Here is a 22,004-nt window from a genome sequence, read left to right as displayed (position 1 = left end):
ATTAAAGGTATGATTAATTAAATTTTTACACAATCTCCTATTTTCTAGAAATAAATTTTTTAATTATGTGTTTTCTCTCTCGGATATTGTGAGAGTACCCTTCAAAATATGGGGGACTACCTTTTTGAGTGTTTCATCGCACCTTCAGAAAAAAATAAAATTTAAAAAAAAATTGCACTCATTTATAAAAGTCTTTTATTTAAAAATTACTGAGTGTAAAATATTTTTTTTGATTTATTTATTTATAATTTTTATAACTTAATTTTTCCAATTTTAATCATATTTTAATTTGTAAGGCAATCACGCTTTTCTCACTTCAAAAACTATGCTTCTTTAAATGACAATAGCGAAAATTTCCATAAAGTTTTTGTAAATACAAATTTTTTTTCAGAAATTTTAGATTTTGTCGTCTGAGATACATTCCTTAAATTATTGTGAAAACTTTATGTACCTCTCATTTAAAAAAAACTATGAAGAAAGCAATTAATCTCATATTACCTGTAATTATTTTTAAATAAATATTTTTTTAACCATTATGTTCTCGAATTTTTGAATCGTTTAATTAGTCCCGAAGATAAGGTGAAGTTTTCAAAAAGAATAAAGAATATTACTGGCTTTTAACTTTCGAATTAAGCTATTGGAACTATATTTTACAGTTTGAAAATATTTTCTCCCTGTTTTAAGGGTTGAAAATGAGTATTGAAAGATTATTTTTGTTAACGAAATTTGATTGATTTTAGAATGATTTTTATGGGAAAATTTGATGATTAAATGGAATAGTTAGTTTTTTTAGCTAATGAAACCAATGAAAAATAAATCATCCAAAAACTGTATACACACATATACAGAGTCATCCCTACTTAATTAATAGCACATCAGATAATCGAATAACCCGCTTATATGAAAAAAAATTTAAAGAAACCAAACAATTTTATATAACACTAATGTTAAACTTCCTCGTTGAAATGAATATTTGTTGTTTTCAGTCCTCGCCTAATTGCATGAAAAAGAGGTACTGAAATGAAAAAAAAATCAATTTATTTTTAAGAAATGTTTCACCAACTAGAATGAAATTTTCAGTTTAGAAGATAAGACTTCGATAGGGGGTCTCTTCAGTAGGGACTTCTTGTTTATTTGTTGCTCTGAACAGGTGTTAGGAATATAGTTTAAGAATTAATCAAATCTTGCTGGTAGTTAGTTATACATTGGAGAGAATGAATCGAATTGTATCCCTCTTTGCTCCCCCTCTTTACTGTGCTTCCTAATTGCCTCGATTATATTCCCCCCCCCCACGCTGCTAACAGCATGCGGATTGCGCTTCCAGGTAGGTCTCTCTTCTATTTGACATGTGAGAGGAGCAATTTATTAAAATCAAACATTATCTTGGCGATAAGCCCGACCTACATTAATATATAGGAATATTTTACATCAAGTTATGCAGAGGAATAAATTTAAAATATTGCAATCAGAATTAGATTTACAACTAAAATATGATGCCTTTACTGGCAATCTTGCATTTATCATTACTATGTTATGTGATATTGAATTTTACAAATGATGCTGAATTATAAGTTTTGGAATAAAAGAATTGATGCACTTTTCCTATTATTATTACTGTTTTTGTTTAATTCATTTATTGTGAATAAAAAAATTTTGATTAGGGCATGTTTAAACGCATTATTATGTATAAAAGTCATACTCAGTGTTTTGTAAATAAAATTAAAAAGCAATTTCCTCCAAGTAATTGCTTAGGAGTAAGATTAAATTTTCTCAACAGCTCTTCTATTTTTTTGCCAGCAAAAATAAAAATCAAAATACTGAGTGTAATATAAGATTGAGTTGATATAGTCGTAGTCATTTTATCAAACATCATGTTCATTTTATATAAATTTTATCTTAAAATATGTTGCAAGAATTTCTTATTAACTTTTAAAAGAAAAGTGGATGAAAAGTCGGAGTTTTATGATTAATAATAACAATACGAAATAAATCCCCAACTTTTCTCTCTTTAAGAAAATAATAAGGAATTCTTGCAACTCATTTAAAGATAAAATTTATTTTAAATGAACATGATATCAGAATTAACTGAGAGAATTCGATTCTCACAAATTGAAATGCTACACTAAGTACTTTATATTTTAATTTTTCGAGCGAAACCATCGAAAAATAGTTTTTTTAAACTGATTTTATAATTTTTAAGACTATTTCATCTTATATCTCGTTTAAAAGTTTCCCTTTTAAAAAAAATAATAATAATAATTCTTTTCTTCCAGTTATTTTCTTATTTTTGTAGATTTCGAACTGATAGTGAAATTCGATATAAGATCAAATATATTTGTACTCCATATAGCTATAGAGTAAAGCTTATATAGGGTAAGCCACCCAGTGAAGGAACATTTCATATATATTGATTAAAAACAAGAATTTGAAAGTTTTTCTTTAGATTGATTGGTAACAGTAGCTTACTGCCAAACAATAGGAAGTCATCTAGCAATGTTTTGAATTACCTGGTCAAATAGACTTATCCGGAAAAAATTTTGAATTTTTTATTATCTCTGCAACACCTTGTTTCTTTGAAAAAATTATAAGTTGAGTGTTTTGCATTTATACGTTTGAAGTGGAATTAATTGCATGCAATAGTTTTATTTTTCTCACTGTGAAAAAGAGAATTCAAAATTTAGTTATTGGAGTTACGTTTTATTGTTTTTTTTAAGCATCATAGCATAACAAAGTACTGACATAAGGGGTTGTTTATTCACTGGATCCCCCAGGCGATGAAAAACCAGTGAAGGAACAAGGGTTCCTTTAATGGTTCTTTCTGTAAGTTGATGAAAATAAAAGACAAACTTCAATTTTCTTGTACCTTTAGTGATGTTCTGCATCAAAAGTATATTAAAAATACGAAAAACAACTTCTGCATACAAATAAAAGTTTATCAGGAAATGTATTCCAGTTTTCGATACATTCTAAGGTAACCTGCAAATCGCAAATGGAATTTCTTAAATTTGACAATAGTTCTCAATAGTTTTAATGTTAGTTTACATTTTTAGTTTAATTTATGCGCATTTTACTTTTTCAATTTAATATACGATAACAATTCATTTTAATTTACGATACTCAAATTATACCAGTTGGCATAAGTAAGTGTAGTGTTAGCTCCCTTATAAGTTTTTAAAATTACAATTTATCTTTTTAAGTTGTATTCTTTAAAACATCTAAGCGCTACTTTTGATTTGAATGAAAATTAATAATTTCAGAAAATGTTTAGTAATTTTACCAAATAATTCTATACTTATCACTCTTATGCTATTTGTAAAACCAAATTTTTTTATATTATTTTATTATAACTTATAATTTTAATGATTATTTCCTTTAATTTTAGTTATTTCGTTTAATTTAAGTGCAATATAATTCTTCTTAATTATAGTGATTTTCATCAACATTTTATAAACAATTTCAGGGAATTTTCAGTTTTTTTGCTGCTAAAAGTTTTCATTACTGTTTCAAGTTATTCTTTTATCAATACAGTCTTAATTAAATTATTCGTTTATATACATCTAAACTATTATTTTATTAAAAATATATTTGTGAATATTAGGATCATATTTGAATTTGCATTATATTTCAATCGCAACTATCTGTGAAAATTAAATTGTTGCATAAATAATTTCGAAATTTGTAAATATCAGGGAAATCTGTTAATAATCAATAATAAAGTTTATAAAATCAATGTTCTCACAAAATTTAATAATAATTATTAAAAATGCACATGGTAATGGAGAAAAAAGCATTTATATCATTTATTGAAATCGGGAGCCTTATCTCTTTACAGGAAGGGTTTATAAAATGAGAAATTTTTGAAGGAGCCTTTTTAACTATAAGAATATGATACATCAAAACTCAGACTTTCAATAGTTTCGCAGTATATACATTACAGTATAGGTCATGTCCCACAAAACATTTTATTAAATGGAAATTTTTCTTGTTAGAAAACAAAAAATTACTCTTAAACTTTGAAAGTGTTTATCTTCTCTGTGCAAAATGTTTTCTATGAGTCTTCTTGACACTCAAACGAGTAGCAATACCCCAATAATTCAGGCAAGGAGGCGATTTTAATATAACTTCAGGCCATGCCTCCTAAACTAATGAAATGAATTTAAAAAAATTTACGTTCTCCCAATATGTGCTGCAATCAAAATCTAGAACTGACTGGGAGGAGGGGGTGGCTTACACTTTGCTATCTAGAAAAAAGCCATGTTGTTCCGAAATATTATTTTACACTTAATCGAATAAAATATCATCCAGGTCGATGAAACTAATAAATCAGAAGATATAAAAGCTTTTGTGGTTAAATACATTGCTGTGCAGACGAAAATAGTTTTAGACTCTGGGATTTTTTTAGGCGTAATTTAATCGGATAAAACGAGTTCAAAGGAAATCAAGATCACTTTATTGTTAACAGTTTCAGAAATATCTAACATCTTATTTTGAACATATTCCCTTTTCGATATATCGAATTGCTGAAGCCGAATAAGATTTTAACCTGTAAGACGCATAGTTTGGAAGTAATTTTATTTTAAACCGCATTAGTTTTGATTTGTACCTATTTATATATTTGACATTGCAGTATAAGCACTTAAGTACTTTTTATATTGCTATATTATTACTAAAAGTATTTGTACTATTCATTTTAGTTACCTAGAAAGGAATGTAGAATCGGAAGTAGGTGTAAGTCAAGGCCTTTTTATAAATTAAATCATTTTAACACTTAAAACATCAAAATTACTAATTCCATTAATTTAGTTTTGATCTCTGTCTATTTAGAGAAAAAAATACGTATAATCAAATATATTTATTTGTGTATATAGCAGTGACAAACAAGTCAATATGCATAAGTACAAAACAGTACTTTTTATCAATAAAAAATTTTATAGCTTTTGAACAACTACTAATAGTTCTACAAATTTTATTGAGTCTTTATTTGATACAGCGTGCAAAAACACTTCAAGTTCAAGACCATTTACTTGGATGCAAACAACAGCAATACTGAAAAAAGAACCAAGAGAAGGTGTATCTCTCACATTATATAAAAAAAAATATATAAAAGCTTACTAAACGTAGAAAAAAAATTTTCTCTTTTACTATTAATCTGCTCTGAGGCGACTGGGGTAAGTCTTGGTTTAAAAAAATAAGAGGCATATTTTAAACACTAGAAAACATAAAAAACGATGACTAGATGAAATGTGTTAGATGACTCCACGCTAAATGTTTAAGTTTTAAAACCCTTTGCCCAAAATGTGATTTTTTTTAAAGTGATTGATTAAATCTGCTCATTAAATTTTATTTACTAGATTTATTTTTACTTGTTTTCAAGATGAAGTTTATTCCTTACAGCCTATTTTAAGTTTTTCATATCAACTGTATGAAATGAGTTATTTTCTATAAATTAAATTCATCTCTTTCCATTGCTGTATTAGACGCTCATCTTCCCTTGACATTAAGAGATGATCACTTTTTAAATTTGCTTTCAAACAATTTTTTTCTGATTTTTTGTTCACAATATTTCACTATTTTTTACCCAATATATGTTGAATAAATGTATGAGAATTTAAACTAAGCATAAACATTTCTTCTATCTCTGTTCTTAATATTTTTTTATTTCGGTTTGAACTATATCCAAGACCTACCTTATAAAAAGTACTAATTTATAATTGCATTATTTAGTATTCGAATGAAAATATACTCCAAATGCAATAAACTAAAGAGAGAATTGGGACTGCTTATTCCTCAAGTAACATCTGGGAAAACATAGTTAAAGTTGAAAAACAGGCAGAAAATGAGAGTTTACTTATTATCAAGCAATCATTCACTTTACTGATCTAAGTTACATAACAGTAAATACTTGTATTTCAATTAGGTAGGATTATACGCAAAATAATCAGTAATCACTAGTTGTTTTTGTTCCCTATTGAGGCATAGTTCTTAAAGAATCTTCTACCATTGTTGCAAAAAATATCGTATTGTCTTGTTGAATAAATGAATGAACATGAAAAATGAGGGTGGGGGAGATCTAACCCCCTCCCGGTTTGTATGGTGAATGTCATACCGTGAATAATTAGGAAAAAGTTTAAAAATAGAGGGGGGGGAAATAAAGTTCTTTTTGTTTTTAATTTAATAACAAAAATTTTCAACCGATTGTATACATTTTTTTTGTTACTTAAATTGACTTCGTTTAAATGGATGTAGAAGTCGTTATAACTAATTCGTTTTTATTCTTTATAAAATACATTAAGAAAATCTTAAAAATGTATCAAATTTCTATGATTTTCTTAAATTTCCTCTTGATGTTTGACGAATTTTTCAGTAAGCAAGTTTAAAAATAGTGTGTTTTTTCATTTAATTTTTTGTCTCGCCCCATACAAATAAAAGTGTATAAAAAAAGGCATTCCAATTTTTAATACATTATAAGGTAAGCTACAAATCGCAAATAGAATTTCTTAAATTTTATCACTTTTATGTGAGTTATTATCCCATAAATTACCAGAGAACTTCTTTATATAGCTGTGTGAGGTATCTAACCTTTTTAGAATTCGCATGCTTGTTGAACTTCAAAATGTATCAGAGGTTCTGAACACTTAATGCAGCATTCAAAATTTACAAACAGCACATTTCATGAACATTTATTGTCAGTTTTGTGTTAAATTTTATAAAATTGTTAAAGTTTTTTTAGCAATATTAATATTTCAAAATTTGCTTCCATTATTCTTTATAAAAAAAAATATTTTATTAATATATTAATTGCGGCGTTTTAATACTTTTTTTAAAAAAAATTAAAAAACATAGAAACTCAAATCATGGAATTTTTTTTCCCTTGAAGTAACATTTGAAAAAATTGAAATTCCTACTTCCACTACTCAAATTTCCTACACTAGAGTTTGGTGTGAATTGGATAAGGGATTTTTATACTTTTAAAACAAGTAACTTAAAGAGATTTGGATTAATATGAAACTGAGATTTCATTCATTGTTAAATAACAACAAAGCATAATATCAACTCATTGATTGATTTCTCAATGAATATGTAACATTAAAAAATTCTTCTATTTTAATTCAGATAAAATAAACACTATCCTTAAATTACGTGTTTTTATAGGAATAATATATAGCATTAAATAAATCTCAGACTTAAACTTATAACACTGTTGCTTACGGGACATTTTTTAATTTGATGAGTGCTAAAATAAGTAACAAACTTCTATGTAAGGCTCGGGAAATTTTATATTATTATAGTTATGAATAAATATAATATATCCTAAGCAAAAATTCACAAGACTGAATAATCTGTGTGTTTAAATGTGGCAAGAATGTTAATCTCGCGCTAGGAAAGATTAGCTAATAAATTCTTTTACTACTCAAATTTCTACACTAGAGTTTGGTGTGAATTGGATAAGGAATTTTTATACTTCTAAAACAAGTAACTTAAAGAGATTTGGATTATTATGAAACTGAGATTTCATTCATTCTTAAATAACAACAAAGCATGCAACTCCTTGATTGATTTCTCAATGAATATGTAACATTAAAAAATTCTTCCACTTTAATTCAGATAAAATAAACACTATCCTTAAATTACGGGATCAGATGAAATGTTTTTATCGGAATAATATATAGCATTAAATAAATGTCAGATTTAAATTTATAACACTGTTGCTTATGGGACATTTTTTAATTTGATGAGTGTTAAAATAAGTAACAAACTTCTATGTAAGGCGCGGGAAATTTATTATTATTAAAGCTCTGAATTAATATAATATATCCTAAGCAAAAATTCACTAGGCTGAATAATCTGCGTGTTTAAATGTGGCAAGAATGTTGATCTCGAGCAAGGAAAGATTAGCTAATAAACTCTTTTCTCGATAAATGAATAAATAGTGCAGCATCAAATCTTGCAATAGGAAAAAAAATTTAAATAAACAATAAATCAGAAACAAAATAAATTTTTAAATAACCACAGTACAAAAAAAAATAAGAATTAAAATATTTATTGAAATCTTTAAAAAAGAAACTAACTTACTAAACACATCTGCTTTTTTATATTCTTCAATCTAATTCATACAACATTACTCAAATAACATTTCCCTCATTCATTGCAGAGACCGAGTACTCTTCTATCATCGCGTGCAAACATGGATACGAGATTTGATTTGATAAATAAAATCGCGTTCTTTCAAATACCTATTTAACCCCCCAATTTTTTGCGTCTATGGTACATCTTTCTTTGCACTAATATCTTTAGGTTTTACCCATTTGTATGGATTAGGCTTTTGCTTCTCTAATTTCTCGAGCAACAATCGAAAACTGTTGGGTTGCTCGTTCTCCTTGTTCTCGAAGAGCTCTATTTTTCTGGGACCAATGTTTCTCTGTTTCATGATCTCTTTTCATACTCTTGCTGTTTTTAGTAGCAATATCGTCAACCGCTTTTCTCTTTATTTGTTGAAAGGGTCTAACAGGAGCAGAGATTCTGAAAAAAAATATAAACAATTAAATCAAAACACTTCTTAAAAAAAGCAATAAATCAGCAATGGTGTTATGAAATTACGCCGTAAAAAATTTCGAAACTAATGGCGGTAGAAAGTACTGGCACTCAGTGTGCTGGTGTGCTTCACAGTAAAATTTTTCGGGACAATATTTATATACTGCAAATTTTGTAATAATACTTACTGTAAAATCAGTAAATCACCACAATTAAATAAATAATTCTGTTAAATTAAAGTGATTCTATAAACTCATGCATAAAATTTTAGAAGAGGTGAAATAGTCTGCTGGTTTGGTAGGGCGTTGGAACCATGTCCGAGAAGCAGTGAGCTCTATCCCAGACTAGCGAGGACTCCCCGTGCATAGTAAATGACGACTGGTGCACTGTCAGATCACTAAAACCTCCAAGTTCCAAAAACAAATCAGTTACTCTGGACTCTAACTAATCACTTTCGGATTTAGGTCAAAATTACGATCTGTGGATGTATGAATTGGTTCATCCTTTAACACGGGCTGTGACGGAAGTGTGGGGTTGAAGTCGTGTTCCTTGAAATAGATGGTGCCACTGAAAACAGGAAAACGCACCATATGCCTTGGTTGGTTTCACATAACACTTTTGCTGGTATTTGGCAGGTGGCAGTAGAAACAATAAAAACATATAATTTTGCAGTAACAATGGATTTTACAGTAAATGGATTTCGAAAATGATGCACTAAGGGTGCCAGTAATTTTTACAATAATTCATTTCAGAATTTTTTACAGTGTACACAGCATTTCCAGTGTCCGCTTAGTTAATTCTACATGACGCTTTCCTTGAACCCACTAGAGAAAAAATCACATATATGGAGTGGTTCAAAAACTGCATGATTCGAAAATTGATTTATTGCATGATTGCGAGTATGAAAGTGAAAAAATTCACAGAAATAATTCAGCACATGATAGTTCATAGAAATGAAGCACACAATGGTTGCTACACTAAGAAATTTTTTTAATTAAATTACGATATAAAGTACATCGTCTGTGCGTGCATCAGCAGAGCAATCCAAATTTACCATAAAATAAGATACTTAAAAACTTACAGTAATATTCATTTAATTAAAGTGATTTTACGGTAATTATTACTGCAAAAATTACGATATATCAAATTTCTTGCTCCGTAACATGCTCCAGTAAAAGTGGATTTCATGGTAAAAAGTAACGACACCATGAGTGGCGGTACTTTATACCGTAATTTGATCCAAAATCTCTTACAGTATACAGATTATGGAGTATTTGCTATTTATAAGCATAGTTAAATGGATATAAATCTTTTAAACACATTAGTGAGAAATTTCGAATTTTTAAAAACAATTTAAAAAATTCAACTATGAGTCATAAATATTTTTCCAACATAAACTAAATTGAGATATTATCTTCTAGGTTTTATCTTTCACAGCTCTATATTATGGTCCTGGTAAAAAAAATTTATCCATAAATTCATTTACTAATTATACTTTGCATGAAGTAAATTTAATGAAATCTGAATTATCTATAATTATTACGGGGTGTAGACAAAATAATGGAAACACTTTTATACCACAATATTTTTTTAAAATTTCTTCGAAAATACTTAACGAATTATTTTATAACTTTAGAAGTGTGTAAATCATATGATTTCTCATACATATCAATAAACTTTAAAGCNAATTTATTTCAGATTTTTTTACAATGTACACAGCATTTCCAGTGTCCGCTTAGTTAATTCTACATGACACTTTTCTTGAACCCATTAGAGAAAAAATCACATATATGGAGTGGTTCAAAAACTGCATGATTCGAAAATTGATTGATTGCATGATTGCAAGTATGAAAGTGAAAAAATTCACAGAAATAATTCAGCACATGATAGTTCATAGAAATGAAGCACACAATGGTTGCTACACTAAGAAATTTTTTTAATTAAATTACGATATAAAGTACATCGTCTGTGCGTGCATCAGCAGTGCAATCCAAATTTACCATAAAATAAGATACTTAAAAGCTTACAGTAATATTCATTTAATTAAAGTGATTTTACGGTAATTATTACTGCAAAAATTACGATATATCAAATTTCTTGCTCCGTAACATGCTCCAGTAAGAGTGGATTTTATGGTAAAAAGTATCGGCACCATGAGTGGCGGTACTTTATACCGTAATTTGATCCAAAATCTCTTACAGTGTACAGATTATGGAGTATTTGCTATTTATAAGCATAGTTAAATGGATATAAATCTTTTAAACTCATTAGTGAGAAATTTCGGATTTTTAAAAACAATTTAAAAAATTCAACTATGAGTCATAAATATTTTTCTAACATAAACTAAATTGAGATATTATTTTCTAGGTTTTATCTTTCACAGCTCTATATTATGGTCCTGGTAAAAAAAATTTATCTATAAATTCATTTACTAATTATACTTTGCATGAAGTAAATTTAATGAAATCTGAATTATCTATAATTATTACGGGGTGTAGACAAAATAATGGAAACACTTTTATACCACAATATTTTTTTAAAATTTCTTCGAAAATACTTAACGAATTATTTTATAACTTTAGAAGTGTGTAAATCATATGATTTCTCATACATATCAATAAACTTTAAAGCTTTTTTTAGGCTTGAGGGACTGACAATGGCGAAAACAATGGGAAAAATTGCTTTTGAACACCCTATACCAAACAATGTAACAATAGATTTGTATTTTTTGAAATATTTTAGTTCTTATATACAATGGTTGCACAAAATTTAGTAATCCTATTTACAGATATATAGTTATTATAAAAATTTGTTTTTTTGTCTTACGCTGTTTTCCTATAACTTCAATAAAATTAATCAAAATATTTAGAGAAAATTAAAATTAATTACAAAATGCTTGCTTTAAAATTTGAGAAAAATTCGCTTAAAACTGCACAAGAAATGAGTAATCAAAGTTGTTTTTCTTTTGTACTGCACATGAGCGAGAAAAATTTTACATTCTTTTTTCACAATTTCGTAGTGAATCTTATTTGGCAACTAATGAAAAGTCTTACTTGAATATCTTAAAAACGTAAAAAGTTCCAAGCAGTTTTCTAAGTAGCTTTTGTACTTTTTAAAATAAAGCCCAAAAGGATCAGGAGTCTTCCCCAATTTTACTTAATAATTTTAAAGTCATAGAGCAATTTTTTATAAAAATGACAATATCTCCATAAATATTTGAGTCAGGCTTACGAAATTTTGGGTAATTATAGTAAACCGAAATAACTGTCACAAATTACAAATCTATTGCTATATTTTTTGGCACAGAATGATTAAAAACATGATTTTCGGTTTATAATATATTGTCTGTCCCTCAATCCTTTGAACTTCATTTACATGTAGGAGAAATTATAGGATCTAAACACTTCTAAAGTAATAAGATAATTTGATTATCCGTATCAACGTAACAGCGAATAAGATAATTTTTTGAGGAACATGAAGAAAAAAAAATTTCCTTCAAAAAAACGGGTACTTGTTTTTTTACCGGTACTTGTTTTTTTTTTAAATTTGCAGAAAATACTGTCAGCTCAAGTATCAGCATAAAACTGTTTATTTCTCGTAAAAATACTGTTTCTTTTTTTTCCGTCAAAAAAACGGATGCTTATTTGTTCACCAGATAAGTACTGTTATTTCTGAAAATTCTGTTATTTCAATAAAAACTTCTACGAAAAATGTATTCCTGCATTCTGGTCAGTGCATGCCAAGAACATCATTCGTACGACCATTCTCCGTGACGCTGAGATTCGAACCTGGGTCATCTCAAATGGTCCTCTATGCTACCGGAGCACAAGGTATCTCAATATGAAGAAAATCTTATACTCTTTTCGTCTTAAAAAAGCTTTTGAAAAAATATATAAGTGTAAAAATGTTTAAATTATAGAGGCCTACCAGAATAAAAATGCATGGTAACTTAATGAGCCAAAAAATAAAATAAAATTGGATCAGTTTTATTTATACGATGTTAATATCATAAAATATTTCCTGAAAAATAAGAGCAAGTATTTTTCGATACTTCTCTACTACTTTCTATACTTAATCGCAAAATGATTTGAAAAAGAAAGAGTAAATATAAAGTGCGAAAAACTGCTTTGCAAATATACAGAGAATGTATGCAAAAATAACAGGAAGTTCTTACAGTGAGCGGATAACAGTTGAAAACAGAAACAGTTTCTTAAAAAGTTTTTTGTTCTGGGAAGTTAATCTTTCCAGTATACGATAAATCTTTCAACTTAGGACTCACTTATTATTTACAGCCAAATTCGGAGCTAATAGGTCGTGTATCAATATATCGTGAAACATCGATAATTTTAATTTATAGCGAAAACGATATTTAAAATATATCCTAATGATATTTAGTACGTACGAAAAATCTCAACATAAGCTAAATATTGATAAATATCAACACACGATGAATATCAAAAAGTATAAGCGCAAAATGACGATATTATCGACAAACGATAATATCGTCACAAAATCAGTAAAACCCATCCGTGAAGATGAGAACCTTTTCCCTCACTACAGTATTCAACAGCCCAATGACATACATACGGCTATTCTTGCAGTACGTGATATATCAGTAAATTAGTGGTTATATCTGTATATATTTTACGTCTCTTTTACACCAGTATATTTTCTTTGAAATTTCTTTTCATTATAACTAAATTTTGAAAAATAACTAAGATTGAATTTTTTTTTTAAATTAAAGTCACATATTATATTAGTTAATTTTTCATTATCAATTACAAAAAAATCTAATTAAATTTGACGTAAGTTAATATTTTCTGACGTAATTGGATCAAAAATTTCTATTCATAAGCAGCTAAATAAATGATCAAAGGGATTAAATCCCCTTCTATATCTTAATGTCACTGATTAAAAATTACTATTTTTTTCAAAAAAGATAAATTTGTAAAAAAAGATTCATTTTTATAAGCTTTCAACCCATTAATTTTTTAAAGTAAAGAAACTATATTTTTTGAACGCAATGTAACCACTTTTTCTTATATCCATTTTCACAAGTAAAATGAAGAAATTTTATTCCTAAAAAGATATTTGACAAAATTTTAACATCACCACATATTTTAAGTAACGAAATTAATTCTGAAGTTAGTAACTTTGAACCATTTTCCTGAAATAAGTACTAAATCAAATAAAAAGTAGTCAATGCGCGCATTGCAGCAACTACAGGAGTGCCTACTATAGACTGTGACAAAACTATGTTATTTTATACAATTATAGCCAGAGAAAAAAATTAATCTCTTAACAAACCATCGTCTTAAATTGTTTAACAAAATTCATATTAAAGAAAAAAAATCATGCACTATTTTACTCCTCCAAAATATTAAAAATGACTTAATTTTCCTCTAATCTATATCAATAGATGTAACATATTTCATTCCCTTCATTAGGAAAAGCAAAATAGGAAAAACTGAATTTGAATGGGAAATTCCTTCTCTGACAGACAATTTTCATTTAAATAACCTAAGTGCAAAAGAATACAGAAATTGCAGTATAAAAAACTTCTTAATGAATTAATGCACTCTATTCACAACAATTGTCATTTATAATCATTTTAATTGTAAAATTTTAAATAACAAATTCTTCGGGGAACATTAATGACGAATGATTTCTTTAAATAAATCTGAAATTAAGTTTAAATTGCATTGTGTCATATTTACTTCGCTGAAAAAAGCATCAAAAAAGAGAGAGGAAGAACTGAAATATTTAGAGTAATTTCTGTCACTTCAATACAGAATCAATTGATTACTGATACCGCAGAATAAAATATTTTCTAAAATAAATTAACAAATATTATAAATAACGAAATACATTTAATTATTTAACAACAGAAAATTTAATTCGAAAGCACTTCATAGAGTACAAAAACGAATCGTTTAATCAAAAAATCCTTACATTAAAATTAAATTACATTATGCCACATTTATTTTGCTAAAAAAAAGTATTAAAAAGGAGAGAGAAAGAACTGAGACATTTAGAGTAATTCCTGTCTCTCCAATACAGGATGAACTGATTCCTGATACCACAGAATAAAATATTTTATAAAATAAATAAGTACTTTAAATAATAAAATCCATTTCAGCAATCAACTTAGATAAATAAAATTTCTTCAAAAACTGTTTGTTAGGTCAAAAATAAATAATTTAATCAAATAAATCTTATATTATTATTAAAAATTACATTATATCGCAATTACATCGCAAGAAAAGGTATTAAAAAAGACAGCAAGGAAAAACTGAGATATTTAGAGTAATTTCTGGGGCTTCGTTGCAGAATCAACTGATTCCTGAGATCACAGAATAAAATTTGTTAAAAAATATTTTAAATAACGAAATCCACATCATCAATAAAACTTAATTAAGTTTAACTAAAAACCACTTTCAGGAGAACAAAAACAAATTAGTATTAATAGGAAGAGTGGGAGAAATCAGATATCAAAAGTAATTTCTGACATTTCAATGCAAAATCAATTAATTCCTGATGCCACAAATAAAAATAATTTATAAAACAAATAAATAAATACTTTAAATACCAAAAACCATTTCATCCATAAACTGAATTAAACTTAGAAAAACTTTTGGAGGAGTTCAAAAACAAATTATGAAATCAAATAAATCTTACATTAAATTAAAATTACATTAAGTCATATTTACTTTCCTAGTTTATTTTCAAATATATTCAACAATTTCAAATACTAGAAAATTTCAAATACTTAAACTTATTCAGACGCAGATGAACCGTAAGAAACATTTTTTTTTCTAATTAGAACGCCTTATTTTATCAATAAGCAAACTAATCAATGATTAATAAAGCCTTAATTAATCAATAAATAAATCAGTAAAAAATAACGAAAAACCTTACTTAATATCCTTGAGCAAAGACATCGTTAATGATCCTGCGTTAATGCGTTTTCCACAAAATCTTCAATCGAAATCTTAAAAAATTCACTACACCAATTTTGCACCAAGTAAAGTAACTACACTTTTCTGCAAATCACTAACTCAAAGAACTAAATCACTAACTCAACGTACAGCACCGAAATGAAGACTACAATTTTAAAGTAACAGTTATCAACTTTTGCTGCAACAATAGATAGATACCTCCCATTGGTCAAACCTGGACACTGAATCATAACTATTGTCACTCGTGTCAAGTCATAACCCACCCCCCCACACACACACAGTTCTTTTCATGCAACATACAAACTATAAGAAATCATTCAGGGTATTATATACTTTGAAGCTCTTATCAATGATATTTACTTTTTGCAAGAATGACATATCTTTGGGGATAATTATGCCAAAGGAAAAGTACAAAAAAGCTCAAAAAACATTACAGAATTTTGTCACAATCCTTTAAAATTTCAATATTTGTTTCAAATATTTAAAAAAAAAGCAGTTATCATTAGAATTCAATTAAGTAGCATTGAATATTTGTGCAAAAATAAAATCAAGTTGCGGATTGTTCCATTGAAGCAATTTATAAATTATATAAACCTTCAAAAAAAGTCTTCAAATGTACTATCTAAAAGTTCATCTCCAACATTAATATTTGTGTTTAAGAGATATAATTTTTGCGAATAAAATCTTAAATCACCTTTGATTTGATATTATTCTCCGTCTTATTGAAAATGATCTTCTTTTTTTCTTAATGCAATTTGTAATTTTCTAAGATAGCTTATAAGGATAGGGGCAGTGTCAGTTTAGGTTTTTCCACTGACAACAGAAAGGCTCATGCGTGTTTGTAGACAGTGTGTCCCCTGAAGAAGTGCTGTCTTCCAGGCACACATATATTATATTTTTTTATTACTTTTTCCTGCTTTAAAATTTGTTTCAATATCTAAACTTATATAGATAATATCAGATACTAAGGAGACTAACAATTTTTAGTAATATCTTTAAAGTAATTTAAATGCATTTTTAATTATTTTTAATTTTGAAGTTTATTTTAGTTTTCTTCATTTTTTTTCTTTGCACTGAAAACGAGGATTTTATGGAAAAAATAATGTAAAATTTTGAAAATGCTTACGGCAAAGTAAAATTTTTCATTTATTTTTTTTATTCTCTTCCAATTTTCTTCTTTTATCGGCGCATTCCATTTCCGCCACGAAAATAACTTTGTAGATAATACTTTAGGCTACAAATGATTCAAATAAAATATACAATTCCGAAAATTTTACCCTAGCAACTATATCATTGAAACAATTTAGCTTAATTTTGCAATATTTGACTAAGCATGCATAATAAAACAGAAACATTATTAAAAATGTACCAGGTTTCATGCAGTGAACATGAAAAAAAAGCATTCTAAATATTTTTTATGCATTTGTCAGATTTTCACGCATTATAACTTGGAGGTTTTGTACTCTGACTTTGACTAAGTTGATTAATTAGCGCAAAAAAATAGTTAAGTTGTGAAATCTAACACAAAGTTAACTTTCTTTAAATAACCTCGCTTTTTTTAAATTCTATTTAGATTTTTGACCACAAAAATATGGGTCGCTATAGCGTTTAAAATATGTTATAGGAAGTTTCGGTGGGAGTGCGGTCGAAAGATGAGATAAGCTATAGAAAGTGTCAAATGAGGTCCAGTAGTAAATTGAAGAAATTATTAAACCTCATATAAAAGATAAGATTTTCCTTTTCAAAAGTCCTTGAGTTTTACAACACATTTAAGAAGTTCCACTCAAAAAATAGCGATTGTCTCGTTCTTAAAATTGCTCATCTGATAAAGGAATTCAATGTAAGGAGGGAAATTCAATCACTTCTGCTTCAGTCTCCTCAAGAATATCTTTTATTTTCTCAGAAATGAGTTAATTTAAATAAAAATTTCTCAGAACAACACCTGCGAATTGACGACCACCCCCATAAGGTAGAAGATTGTTTGAGATAACATACTTCGCTACATTGTTATGAATCATTGTTATTGTCACACCTCTTATCATACCTAAGGCCAAACACACTTTCCATTTATATTAAAAGTACAAAAGGCTGCTTCCAGATTCATAAATGTGAAAAATGTATTTAGTAATAACCCCCCAGACTGACTCAAATCATCTTTTTCAGACAAAAGTTGTAAAGATGGGTTCATGGACAAAGGATTGTAAAATACATACTTTTCTCAATCAAGAATTGTGAAGCATCACTTTCCTTATCCATCAGAGTAAAGAAAAATGTCCTGTCCATTTTTAAAGTAAATTTTTTTTTCGGAATATGAAATTTGAGTTCAACTTATTTTATGCCAGTTTTATTATACCTAAAAGCAATATATATTTAAATCATTAGCGGGATTTTGAAAATTAGCTCACTATTGAATTAGCTAGAAAGTGAATCAAAAGAGTACAGTGAAAGCTCATTATATAACGATTACGGCATATTTTTTTAAAACGCTGTTTTTTATATGTTGTATTGTATAAAAAAAGGGCAAAATGAAAGATATTTTTATTTATTTCTGATATCGATAAAGAAAATTCAAATAAAAATTTCGTTCAACCTTAAATTCAATTTCCTTAAATTAATTTATTCTTAAATGTTGGTACTTTATTACATACATGCGGGAATAACATCGATCACAACTACCTCCCAAAAAGTACAATCTTCCTACTTGCAAAAGAAAAATACAGTTTATTGGTATTTTCAATGCTGTACTAATTTAAGTATTCGCTTATTACATCAATTTTGCTAAAATGGAAGTTCCATCAGTTATTGTGAAATTTTACAAATAGAAATTGAAACAATATAGGGTTTAAACTATATGACTAAAGAATAGTACATAGTAATTGAATTAACAAATCTTTGAATTTATAAATTTTAAAAATGTGGACGAAAACTTATTGATGCGCTAAAAACTTTCCCCTGGTATAACGAAATATGCAAAAACTAAAATTAATATTAAAGGGCCAACGCGTGCGACTAAATTTTTTAAATTAATGACCGAAAATCTAAATCCATCGAAAAAAGTTACGTTTATTGAGAAATTTTACGTTTACTATGTTTATTTACTGATTAGAAAATAATAAATTCATACCTTTAAATGTCCTCTTAATCTTAGAAACTTTACGTTACGAAACCTTACGTTACTATTGGTACTCAATTCTTGAAAATTCAATAATTAAAACCAGTTATTTAGGGTAATATACATTTTCGCTTATTCATTGTATTCACACATTCTTTGATTGCTTATTCACACATTCCTTGATTGAAATAATAGCGATCATGCTGAAATAACAGTTGTAATGTGCTATATTTTCAGTGAATATTTTTTATACAAAGCAACTCCACTATAATAAACCTGTAATATAGTGAACACTCGATTGTAATTAGCTTTTTAGTGGTCCTTCTTATTTCATTCAACTACCGTTATTTTATACGCTTATAGTGGACAGCTAAAAATAAGTAGTTCAATTATAGTGAATTTTTCAGCCTTTATTTTTCCCTCCTTTTTTTTTACATTTATGATTTTAAGTGGAGGCATTTCTTTAAGCAGTGTCAAATTTTTAATGCTGATGAAGCGCAAGACATTTCACCAATTTATCTCAGGAATGAGATTTTCTTACAACAGAAAATGGGGATCAAAAAACACTGTATTCTGTATTAATTGTTGATACGGAAATTGTTGAACTGTGCTTCACATCGAATCGTAGTGCGTCAGAAATCACTAATTTCTTCCGTAGGACTTAGAAATTAATCATTTTACTTTTTATTCTTAATTCAATTAATCAATTAAAACTTTATTGAAACAATTATGTGCTATCGTAATCACTATTTTCATTATGTGCTAAAAATAATTTTTCAGAAATTGAAATTACTGAACCATCGTTTATAGTGAACTTATCACTAGGATCCTCAGACAGTTCATTTTAACGGAGTTCGACTGTCTTTTATTTTTTATTAGCATTTTTACGGAAATTGTTGAACTGTGCTTCACATCGAATCGTAGTGCGTCAGAAATCACTAATTTCTTCCGTAGGACTTAGAAATTAATCATTTTACTTTTTATTCTTAATTCAATTAATCAATTAAAACTTTATTGGAACAATTATGTACTATCGTAATCACTATTTCCATTATGTGCTAAAAATAGTTTTTCAGAAATTGAAAATAGTGAACCATCGTTTATAGTGAACTTATCACTAGGGTTCTCAGACAGTTCATTTTAACGGAGTTCGACTGTCTTTTATTTTTTATTAGCATTTTTATTAGTCATTCAGAAACTCTAGTATTAAAGGTATGCTTAATTAAATTTTTACACAATCTCCTATTTTCTAGAAATATATTTTTTAATTATGTATTTTTTCTCTCGGATATTGTGAGAGTACCCTTCAAAATATGGGGGACTACCTTTTTGAGTGTTTCATCACACTTCAGAAAAAAATGAAATTTAAAAAAAATTTCACTCAATTATAAAAATCCTTTATATAAAAATTACTGAGTGCAAAATATTTTTTTTAATTTATTTATTTATAATTTTTATAACTTAATTTTTCCAATTTTAATCATATTTTAATTTGTAAGGCATTCACGTTTTTCTCATTTCAAAAACTATGCTTCTTTAAATGACAATAGCGAAAATTTCCATAAAGTTTTTGTAAATACAAATTTTTTTTCAAAAATTTTAGATTTTGTCGTCTGAGATAACATTCCTTAAATTATTGTGAAAACTTTATGTACCTCTCATTTAAAAAAAACTATGAAGAAAGCAATTAATCTCATATTACCTGTAATTATTTTTAAAAAAATATTTTTTTAACCATTATGCTCTTGAATTTTTGAATCGTTTAATTAGTCCCGAAGATAAGGTGAAGTTTTCAAAAAGAATAAAGAATATTACTGGCTTTTAACTTTCGAATTAAGCTATTGGAACTATATTTTACAGTTTGAAAATACTTTCTCCCTGTTTTAAGGGCTGAAAATGAGTATTGAAAGATTATTTTTGTTAACATAATTTGATTGATTTTAGATTGATTTTTATGGGAAAATTTAATGTTTAAATGGAATAGTTAGTTTTTTTAGCTATTGAAACCAATGAAAAATAAATCATCCAAAAACTGTATACACATATACAGAGTCATCCCTACTTAATTAATAGCACATCAGATAATCGAATAACCCGCTTATATGGAAAAAAAATTTAAAGAAACTAAGCAATTTTATATGACACTAATGTTAAACTTCCTCGTTTAAATGAATATTTGTTGTTTCCAGTCCTCGGCTAATTGCATGAAAAAGAGGTACTGAAATGAAAAAAAAAATCTATTTATTTTTAAGAAATGTTTCACCAACTAGAATGAAATTTTCAGTTTAGAAGATAAGAATTCGATAGGTGGTCTCTTCAGTAGGGACTTCTTGTTTATTTGTTGCTCTGAACAGGTGTTAGGAGTATAGTTTAAGAATTAATCAAATCTTGCTGGTAGTTAGTTATACATTGGAGTGTATGAAGAGAATTGTATCCCTCTTTGCTACCTCTCTTTACTGTGCTTCCTAATTGCCTCAATTATACCCCCCCCCACACTGCTAACAGCATGCGGATTGCACTTCTAGGTAGGTCTCTCTTCTATTTGACATGTGAGAGGTGCAATTTATAAAAATCAAACATTATCTTGGCGATTAGCCCGACCCACATAAATATATAAGAATATATTACATCAAGTTATGCAGAGAAATAAATGTAAGATATTGCAATCAGAATTAGATTTACAACTAAAATATGATGCCTTTGCTGATAATCTTGCATTTTTCATTACATTTTTATTATCGTTATGTGTTATTAAATTTTACAAATGATGCTGAATTATAAATTCTGGAATAAAAGAATTGATGAACTTTTCCTATTATTATTACTGTTTTTGTTTAATTGATTTATTGTGAATAAAAAAATTTTGATTCCTTCCTCACTGGCTCGACAGCCCAGGATGGGCCTTGGCCTTCTCCAGTAGTTTTTTCCAAGCTGTCCTTCTTTTGGCAATGGACTTCCAATTCTTTATTTTTAATATAGATAAATCTTTCTCCAGGGTATCTAGCCATCTGAGATTTGGCCTGCCCTTCTACGTGTTCCTGTCGGCCGGGCATCAAAAATCTTTTTCACAATACGGTCTTCTTCCATTCTTACTAAGTGGCCTGCCCATTTTATCTTTTGGACCTTAATGAATCTTATGATGTCTGGTCCATTCTATGATCGATAGAGTTCTAAATTTGATCTTCTTAACCACTGACCGTTTTTATTAATTCCTCCAAAAATGCACCGTAAAATCTTTCTCTCAAGTATGCTCAGCATTTCTTCATCTGCACGAGTCAATGTCCATGTTTCACAAGCATATGTTAAAACTGACCTAATGAGGCCTTTAAATAATAACAGCTTTGTTTTTCTCTTGATTACATTTGATCTTATAAACTTTCTTAATCCATAAAGGCACCTAT

General features: G+C 27.7%; 1 protein-coding gene across 2 annotated transcripts in view; it reads right to left on the bottom strand.

Moving 5' to 3' along the window:
- Positions 1 to 15,881, bottom strand: part of LOC139425142 (uncharacterized) — a 27,411-nt gene extending 11,530 nt beyond the window's left edge. The window contains exons 1-2 of one of the 2 annotated variants that reach the window (XR_011636377.1): positions 15,451 to 15,881; positions 8,032 to 8,520 (exon numbers count right to left, since the gene is read on the bottom strand). Coding sequence is in view for 1 of the 2 variants with exons in the window: in XM_071178490.1 (XP_071034591.1) it covers positions 15,451 to 15,473 (23 nt within the window). In the remaining variant the exon portion in view is untranslated. Of the gene's footprint in view, positions 1 to 8,031; positions 8,521 to 15,450 lie in introns of those variants that run through there. The other variant, XM_071178490.1, reaches the window with a different exon arrangement.
- Positions 15,882 to 22,004: the final 6,123 nt, after the last annotated feature.

This window comes from Parasteatoda tepidariorum, chromosome 3, assembly GCF_043381705.1.
Source record: "Parasteatoda tepidariorum isolate YZ-2023 chromosome 3, CAS_Ptep_4.0, whole genome shotgun sequence".
NCBI lineage: Eukaryota > Metazoa > Arthropoda > Arachnida > Araneae > Theridiidae > Parasteatoda > Parasteatoda tepidariorum.
The sequence above is the reverse complement of the archived record's forward strand: the minus strand, read 5'-3'. Positions and strand labels throughout refer to the sequence as shown.